A 10,063-nucleotide genomic window follows, 5' to 3' on the forward strand; every position below is an offset into this window, starting at 1 on the left:
TCCAAACATTTTACAGAAAATGATTATGAACGAGACCTTGAAAATGAATTGTTAGGTAAAAACTTATTCTATTAATTTACTGGTTAAAATAAATATGTTTTTTATAGGTTTGCCTTTGCGTCGTAAATTAAAAAAAAACTGCAGTACCTAGTGTTAACCTAAATTATCCAACAATTGATGAAAAGAGGGAAGTTTTACAGAATACAAGCCGTACAGAAAAAATACAATGAAACTATTAGTATGTTACTTGAATCAAATTTGGATAATTTTAAGCCATCCACATCTCAAAGTTGCTCTTCTCCTCATAATATTGTATCTCCTCAACCTCAAGCTAATCGACAAAATATACAAGGAGAATAATAAAAAATAAAAACCGTATCATGTATTTTCTGTCAGATAAATAAAAAAAGTTGTTACACCTATAAACAATTTATTACCAATATATATTTTTGATTATTAAGCGTTTATTATAAAAGATGGAACAAAAAGTTATGAAAAAATTGTTTAGATAATACTATTATCTAAAACAAAGTTCATTACAAAATTTTTGTGGGAGTTACAGTTTTCACGAAAATGATAAAAAACTGATGAAACCTTTTACTTTTAAAAAGGTAAAATAGCTCACCCTATCATCCACAAAAGAAAAATTTTCACTTAGTATTATTCCATTTATATTAAATATTTAATCATATATAAAAATAATATTTTAATAAGGAATTTACATGAAATTTGTTTATTTTAATTCAGAAGTGCAGTACCGAATCAATCCAGAGTCACCACTGTTACGTCACGAAATCACGTGACGTGTCTAACAAAATCGCAAAAGTAAGCAATCCTGTACCGTCCATAGTCGTTGATCCGAACCCCCTGGCCCGGATACCGGCGTGAATAAAGGGGGCCCTCACTTCACATTTTTGTTTAAACTTTCACATAAACTTTAACATATTGATGACTTTGCACAATAGACAATCACAACATTAACAGAAGCTCCGCGATAGCACGTGGCATCCGCGTACCTTCTTTGTGGGGGGACATTATCGCATGCCCGTCCAATACCAAGGCCACCACGAAACGCTCCAGACTGACGTCGTTTCGCTTGTGGAATCATGATAAAGAGAAGTTTTGTTGTGGCTAATATTATCATTTCGCCAGAAATATTCCAAGTTCTGATTTATTCCATATTGTGAATTTCATTAGTTCGGACTTCCATTGTCCCATCCCTACTAATATTATAAACGCGAATATAAGTTTGTTTGTTACGGTTTCACGCGAAAACTACTCAACCGATCATCATGAAATTGTGTACACATGTTATTGGAGGTATTAGAAGTAACATATGTAACATGTGATACTTAAAAAAATTATGAGAGATAAAAAAATTGTCAAAAAAATCTCAGAATCTAGCTCTACTTCAACAACATCTAGTATTCAAGTATTGAAGTTCCAACCCTTAGTCATCGTCTGAAATCCTTAGACAATGCTTTAGTACCGTAATACCGTCGCACTGTATTATTCACAGCATTGCACCCGTGCGGAGCCGGGGGAATTGCTAGTTTGATATAAAATGATTCGAAATCCATGAAAGAACAAATACAATTGAAAAGAATAGCTGCAAATAATAATTATATTGTACAAAAAAACCCTGAAATGAAATTACAGTAAAATAAAATACACGCAAAAAATTGAACAAATCAACAAAAAAAAAATTAAGAGATTTCAAGCCAAGTTACTTCACGAAATTTCGATTGTTAGTATCTACAATCGTCTTCGGATGACTGTCAGTATATTTTTGACGACCAATTATGTTTTCCGGCGACATTTCATCTAATTTTGAGCGGTTACCAAAACGCTAGATTACTACTATAGTTTGTTTTATTACGTATTACTACTAACATCAACTATTGATATGTTTTGCGCAAAATCACTCTTAAACTTGCATTCATTTTTTTGTTCGTTATTTAAAATTCTGTTAGATATAGGGGCATAACGAGGACATGGCTATGGGGCACCCCATTGTGAACCATCTCCGTTATGCTCCTGAATCTGTCTTAAAATCTGTTTTTCCGTTAATCAGCTGTCGCCCCCATACGAACGACAACTCTCAGAAGTTGAGAAACATATGCGAGCAAAGAACCAACGACGTCTTACATTTTAACGTGTGATTCCTAACACGGTTGCAGAATCATCCCAGTTTCAACCAGATAAATTCTCTCAAGAAAAATATCTGGTCGAGGCAGGAATCGAACCCACGACTTTCCGATCGTGAGTCGGGCGCACTACCACCGCAGTCAATTCCACAATTGGCCACAATTGAATGGTCTGTTTATTTAATAATATTACAATAATATTATTTATTTTGTTTTAGGTTTTTTAAAAATGGTACGAACTTACAAAAAAAAAGTTCCAGAGGCTGTAGTTCTGTAGAAAACATGAAACACGCAATTGATGCAGTTTTAAGCAAATCAGCAGGTTACAGAAAAGCAGCTCCTCGGGGCCCCACAGACCACATTGGAGCGTCACGTCACAAAAATAAGGAAGTGCGAGGTATCTCTTAATTCAGCTCCCAGGTAACATTGAACCAGTATTTTCCAAACAAGGAGAAGATGAGCTTGTTAAATATGTAAAAGATATGGAGAAACGATTATTTGGATTGACAACTGTCGTCCTACGAAAACTAGTCTATCAGCTCACAGAAAAAAATGCTAAGACTCACAATTTTAACTATTTTGAAAAAATGACTGGCATAGATTAGTCAAAAGGCTTCATGAAACATCACCCGGATTTATCCATTCGAAAACCAGAAGCCACATCGGCAGCGCGAGCTATGGGTATTAACAATAAAGTGGCCTCTACCCCGCGGCACGATGAAGTTTTCATGAAGATTTTGTGAAATTAAAAATATAATTTGATTTCTTACTTCACCAAATTTGGTGCCAAATGATAAATTAATAAGTAACCAGAGTTATCATCAGTTTTCATCACTTCCAAATGTGATGATGTCTATAAAGTTGTCCGTATTTATACCTATTTGATGACAAGCATTTTAATATCCAGCCTAGAAAATATTTGAGAGTTCTGAAACCTTGTAAGTAGTTCATTCATTGTTGGAGGAGGGTAGTTGATTATAGCTTCATTAGCTGCTGTCATGTTCTTTTAATTTAGAATTTACAAGGAATTGGTACCCTTCTACAAGGATGAGAAACTGGTTTGGCATTCTCATCGATATGATATCAATGAGAATATATTTAAATTTTCGAAAAGTGATATATTGTTCATTAGCTTCAACCCAATTTTCAATACCACTAAGGATTTTGAAGTATTCTTTCTCGAAAGATTATTTGTACCATGCTTCATAACATGAAATTTTGCAACTTCAGTTTTATCATTTACCCGAACTTCACAAACAAAACAATCCAAAACAACTAAGGGTTCCATACGTTTTCAAACTTGCATTTTTCTGCCTGGTTTCTTAGTCCGATAAGAAATTTCCCAAACTCTTCTTCTTCTTCCTGTTTCATAAGACAAAAAACGTGTCACTCGTATAGTTTGCTATGCTTCGGAGAAGCATCCAGTTTTGAAATGGCTAATACTTGTGTGAAGTTAGCGCCTAGCGTTGCCAGCGAAAGAATTAGGCCGTCAGGTCTCATACGGTTTTTGATGGCTTAAAACATATTGGAACGTAATGGAAAAGTCGAAAAGTAGGGTGCCCCCTCAGATTAATGATATTACTCTGAGGGTGCCCCCTCTACTTTTGTGCAACTTAAACGATCCTTTTTGTATCGGATCGTCACGTGTGATGAAAAGTGGATCCTTTACAACAGGAGACGTTCAGGACACCGATGAACCACCCAAGCACTTCCCAAAAGCGAAAACCCACCAAAAAAAGACCATGGTTACTGTATCGTGGTCAGCGACTGGTGTAATTCACTATAACTTAATGCAACCGGGCCAAACAATCACAGCAATGTTCTATCGTGAGGAAATTGAATGTACCGAAAATTGCGTCATCAGCAGCCGGCACTGGCTAACAGAAAAGGACATCAAATCACCGCCCGAAAATTAAATGAATTGAGCGTCGGAGTTTTGCCTCTCCCACGATACTGTCCAGACCTCTCGCCAACCGACTATCATCTTATGTGACCACTTAGTCACGTAGACATTCACCCATTCAGTTGGTGTTCAAAGTATTAATTCATTACTATTACGCTCATGTTCACTAACCGACTGCCTAGACAAAACTAAATAATCCTTTCCATTCCGTTATCTCATCGAAGGTTACTATCTTTTGAAGCACTTCGATAACTTTGTCATCGGTTGAACCTTCATCAATCAGGACCAGGCAAAAACGGAATTCGTTGATTTCATCAAATCCCGATTACCCAGTTTTCATACTGACGAAATCAGTTGACTTGTGTTACGTTGGCAAAAGTGCATAGATTCAATGACGCTTATTTTGATTAAACTGAATAAATATTTACCAAGGTATTACAGTACAGTTCAAAGTAGACTTATAAAAACGGACAAACATTTTGAAACGACCTAATATTAGATTAGCATCTATTATCAATCCTCAAGCTGACTGAAATTTTCTGCTGTATTGTGAAAGCAACCGTCAACCAGAAACTCTTTATTTTTGGTTTTAAAAATATTCTTTTTTTTTCACTTCTAATAATTGAAAAATTTTGCATCTGCAAACAATGGTCAGTTTCCAAAAAATGAGGTTAAGGTTATCAAATCACCATGTCTCATTGGGTGATTGTGTAGAAATGCAGTTAATTTTCTCAGCATTTGTGTCAGCTAATTGATAGCTGACACAGCCAGATATCCACACATAAATTTAAATTGACTAAATCATTTGTGATGATGGTTGAAAAATACAGACCAAAACTATTAGCAATTATATTTCTATTTTATTATTTGATATCAAATCATTATTAAATCGCAAATAAGTCCTGCCCAATTAAAAACTATGACAGTTTTTTTTGTTTTTCTTGATCACTTCTATTATCAAATTTCTACTCAATCATGAGGCTAGGAATAACAGTTTGGGGTTCAAGTAACAAATTATGTAGAATTTTTCTGTATCAAAAAAGAGTGGTACGAGTACTTTTCAATAAAAATTCCAGAGATTCCTGTAGAGGATTTTTTAGGTCAAATAAGTTGTTCACTGCACCAGCAGTATATATCTTTGAAACAATGAAATTTCTAACTGCTCACCCAAATCTTTTCGAAAAATACCGTAAAACCCACTTTTATGAAACAAGACATAAAAATGATTTTGCGTATCCCATTCACACATGGCATTTTATGAGCGTAGCACCATCTATCAAGCAATGAAATTCTATAACAGAACCCCCCAAAATATACGCAACATTGAGGTTGTAGGCAGGTTTCTGAGGTCTTTGAAAGAACTCTTTCTCGATCAGGGGCCCTACAGTAATCAGGAATTTTTTGAAAATGTGTAAAAATGCAAAAGTTCCATTTGAATCAAATTTCCTTAGTCAAAAAATTTTAGTCTGTGTATGATGTATCTAAAAAATTGTGATATATTTTAGTTTTTTTTAGCATTCATATATTAATTGTGTGATTTTTGACAGTCCATATTTGCTGAAGAGTATGTAGATTTAAGATTTTGTATTTTGTTGTTTACAGACAACGTATTCTGCCACTACAAATACTCTGTAAAGTAAATAAAGATATCTATCTATCAAATGATTACTGATAAAGTTAGTATTTTGCTAATTAATTTTATGCATATCCCACACAGTTTATATACCAACAACTATTAAACGAAAGAGTATTGATATCAAATATCTCTTAATAACTTTTATTCCTAAACTTGACAGGGAGAATTGAAACTCGACGTAAAATGAATCTATTGAAAAAATGTTTCCCACACCAGAACAAAATCACTCTCTTGATATGCATTTCGTTAAGTTATCATCATAGGAAGGTGACTAAAACTAAATCTTACACTATCTTAAAACTTTTTATATACATTCCATCAGTTCGGATTTCCATTGACTAATATAATATAAAGTGATTTGAAATCCCTGAAAGAATCTGTAAAAAATTAAAAAGATTAACCGAAAAAAATAACAATTTTTACTAAACAAAAAAATGAAATTACAAAGAAATTACAAGCAACAACCAACTGTTGCCAAAATTATATTATATTAGACAATGGAAGTCCGAACTGATGAAATACACCATATAATGAGCTCTAACATAGTGTAACATTTACTTTTAGTCATTTCTTGATGATGGCAACTGGGTTAAAAAAAAGTGTGTCAAGATACAGTACTTTGGTTCTGTTGGAAATTTTTTTCAACTGAACTTCAAACAGGGTTTTAAATTGAAACCTGGTTTTCAATTCCCTTTCAATTAAATTCTCTTACTTTTTGAATACTATTGAACACTGTCAAGTCTTAGTACATCCTAAAGACATATTTCCCTTAGATACAATTACATTTGAAATATATGCCATTCTTATAAATACTTCTGAGTGCAATACTATTTTACAGTACAGCCCTTGGATCTTTCACTAAAATTAGATTGACACAATGATGGTATGGTGATGAAACCTGCAAAATTTCTCAAAAATATTTTGAGAAATTTTGGTAATATTGCAAGGTGCCAGTTCACTGAAATCATATCAGTTCTTCAAAATATCCTGTATAACTGAAACAACACAATAAAAAGTAATTTTTAATTGCATGAGAGGTAAAAAACAATTTACAAAATAATTACCTACTGATAAAAGGTTCTACATTTAAGTAATCTACTCTGTAGCATCTTGCTTTGCAACACCGAATGGTTCGTCAACAGTTTCAGAGCCAGAATCGGCAATAACTACATCTTGCTCTGGTTTGTCACGACTATCAGTTTTAGTATTTTCAATTTTCCTTATAACATCCATTCCGGAAAGGATTTTACCAAAAACTACATGACGGCCATCTAGCCAGGATGTCTGTTTGGTAGTTATGAAAAATTGAGAACCATTAGTGTCTTTGCCAGCATTAGCCATTGACAGCCACCCAGCCCCATAATGTTTCAGTTTGAAATTCTCATCTGCGAAACGATCTCCGTAAATACTACGACCTGAAATACAAGTTTTTAAATTATACTCTTGTCATTAATAATAAGAATATTGCACTCATATAAATAATTAGAAATATTTTACTTCACTTTTATGCAAATTTTATTCAGGATGTTTCTATTGCCTTGACTATTTTGCATAATTTGGATTTAAAATTGTGTGTTAATACAGATTATTGTGCAAAAAATAAAATTTACGAACAACTGCTTAGCTTCTCAAACTGGCTTATTTTTAAATTATTTGATGAAAAGCCACATCAAAACTAATTTATACAAATTACTGTGGGTTGGTGGCCTGGTGGGTTGACGTGGATGGCTTGCTCCACCCACTCAATAAATTCCTATCGTCCAACCTGTATTAGGAATCACACGTTAAAAGGTAAGACCTCATTAGTCCTATGCTCGTCCATGTTTCGACTTTTGAGAGTTGTTGTCCGTAGGAGGGCGACAGCTAGTTAACGGAAAAACAGATTTTCTTTAAAAGAGCCATTTTCACTATGAACGGTTTACAAAACTGTGACATGTGTTTCTCTACTCAATAGTTTCCTCAGATTGTGGTTTGGTGCGAGTTTTTTTATTTCTCATTGGTTTTGTAATATTTTTTCCACTATTAAAACCTAACAGTGTACTTTTAAGGATTTGAAATCTTTTAATTAAATTTATTTAGAGATGCATTTCTATAGTAGAATGCCACTGAATGATCTGCTTCGTATTTATTCTAACAAAAATACTTTGCATGATCCAAAAAAAAACCTCTCTGTATCACAGCTCAGCTTAAATTTCTTGCAAGTGTCCATTTCACGTGTTTGGAGTACTTTATTACTGCAATAGGATTTGTCGTTTAATGCCGAGTAATGTTGCGTCTATCTCAACAGTGCAAATATTGTGCAATAATTTTGCCTGAAGCAAAAGTTAAAACTGGACCAAAATGCAGATGAAATTCAGATGGTTAGACTATTGCAGCGTCATAGTATAGATCTATAAGAAGGGGTGGTGTTGGTGTTTTTGTGAAAAATTACCTAGTAGGAAGTGAAAGGCCATGCTTTTTATTCACTTGGGGAATTTATGGCAACTAAACAGGACTTCTAAATCCAAAACAGATTTTAATCTGCTTTGTGTTTTGTAACTTGATGTATGCATCTGTATTTTATTCTATTTTTTCAAACTTTGAAGGTATACACTTTTGTAGTGAGTGCCCAGCTTCTTCACGGACGATTGGAGTTCATTTTTCTCTGAAGTATATTGAGTTGTCGAAACACATACATTTTTATGACCAACACTTGACTAACTTACTCTTTTGAATTGTATTTTAACAAATGTTGAATATATCAGAATTAAAATACTGCTGAAATAATGAATCACTATGGTATGAGAAGAATAGGAATTGTGATTCAAATTATACTTGAGAACCGAATCGAATGGAGAAAATTTGTAAAAGAACTTCTAATCTTCCTAATATAAATTGTGGAGTTCTACGTTCATTTTATCTAAATGATTTCAGGATAATTATTATTGATATTTTTAATAGAATAGTAATGTTTCTTCATTATAACTAATGATCTAAAAAATGTAGATTATACATCATCGAGAAATTGTGCAACTCAAAATTTGTTGTTTCAACGAAGATGAAACCTGAACTTTTGTTCATTTCTGTAGAAGAACTACTTTAAAGGTGACTTTTTTCGTTCAACTTGAAATATTAAGGTTGTCACCCCAACCACTAATCCTAAAATGTGAAATTGAACCCTTATTTTTCCAAATCAAATATTTTAACAATTAAAATAAGTACCAATTTTTTTTATGTTTTATACGAGCCTACTGGTAACCTAAAACACTGAATGAAAAGCAAAAAAAAATAAGGTTGCAAAACTAGCAATGGGAACTATTACACAGTGATTCTGGTAGCTTAAAAGGGATATATCAATTTAAATTATCATCGTCCACAATTTCACATCTCAATGTCATCAAAAAAATATGCCCCAATTGAAATTCAAAAATAAATGCCCTAACTACCTCCAGTGCCATCTCCTTTTGTGAAGTCTCCACCTTGGATCATGAAATCTTTTATCACTCGGTGAAATTTGCTGCCTTTATATCCTTCTCCTACAGGTTTTTCGGCCAATTCTTTGAAATTTTTGACAGTTTTTGGAACAGTTTTTCCAAATAATCCAATAACAACTCGGCCGATTGCTTCGTCACCAATCTTGATGTCAAACCAAACCTAAGCAAAAATAGTCCTTTCAATTCCATTGTATCAATATTTTTGTATTAACATACCTTATCGGTTACTTTTGGTCCTTTCTTTGCAGCATCGTCACTTTTAACAAACACCAATATGCCTACAAAGGCTAAAGTAACTAATAGGGTTTTCATTATTCCTCCGTAACCCAACTTCTTAAAGAAACGAAATACGAATGAATTTGAGATGACCATGAAGAAATAAGAAATAAAAATATCGTTCTTTCTGCAGTGTTGTCGCTTTTCTTGTAGAGGATATTTTCAGGGTAACCAAATATTTCCTTGGTCATTCCTTGCAAAATATTAATTTCATTGAATGATGTGGCAACAGAGCGAATGATAATGATATACTTTGAGTAGGATATGTGATATCAAAACTTCGACCAATCAATTTTGGCCACGGGATAATCACATCTTTTGATTGTACCGGTTATTACTTCATTTCATTATGTTAATTCAATTGAGTTGCAGCCCCATCAAACTAAAATGTACATTCGTTTAATACCTATTTTAAATTTGAAATTTGGTCCAAAAATAATTTCTAAAGAATAGTAATGTTTCTTCATTATAACTAATGATCTAAAAAAAGTTTACAATAAACCTGGGACGCATGGTGTTAGAGTTCATTTCATAATGTTTTGGTTGGTTTCCGGGTTATGCCGCGGTTTTCTTTGGTTATAATCTCCAAACGTTTCAACTGCGTCGATTGAAACTGGAGCTTATTTTT

General features: G+C 33.3%; 1 protein-coding gene across 1 annotated transcript; it reads right to left on the minus strand.

The window, feature by feature from the left end:
- Nucleotides 1-6,695: 6,695 nt before the first annotated feature.
- Nucleotides 6,696-9,563, minus strand: LOC111504619 (peptidyl-prolyl cis-trans isomerase 5). Its single transcript, XM_023159271.2, has 3 exons — nucleotides 9,376-9,563; nucleotides 9,112-9,319; nucleotides 6,696-7,101 (listed from the first exon to the last, which is right to left on the minus strand). The coding sequence occupies exons 1-3, from the start codon at nucleotides 9,529-9,531 to the stop codon at nucleotides 6,782-6,784; spliced, it is 684 nt and encodes a 227-aa protein (XP_023015039.2). The 5' UTR covers nucleotides 9,532-9,563; the 3' UTR covers nucleotides 6,696-6,781.
- Between the last annotated feature and the right edge of the window lie 500 nt (nucleotides 9,564-10,063).

The sequence above is a fragment of the Leptinotarsa decemlineata genome, unplaced genomic scaffold (genome assembly GCF_025532065.1).
Source record: "Leptinotarsa decemlineata unplaced genomic scaffold, Ldec_3_MD MMD2_tig00003798_RagTag_RagTag, whole genome shotgun sequence".
Taxonomy (NCBI): Eukaryota; Metazoa; Arthropoda; class Insecta; order Coleoptera; family Chrysomelidae; genus Leptinotarsa; species Leptinotarsa decemlineata.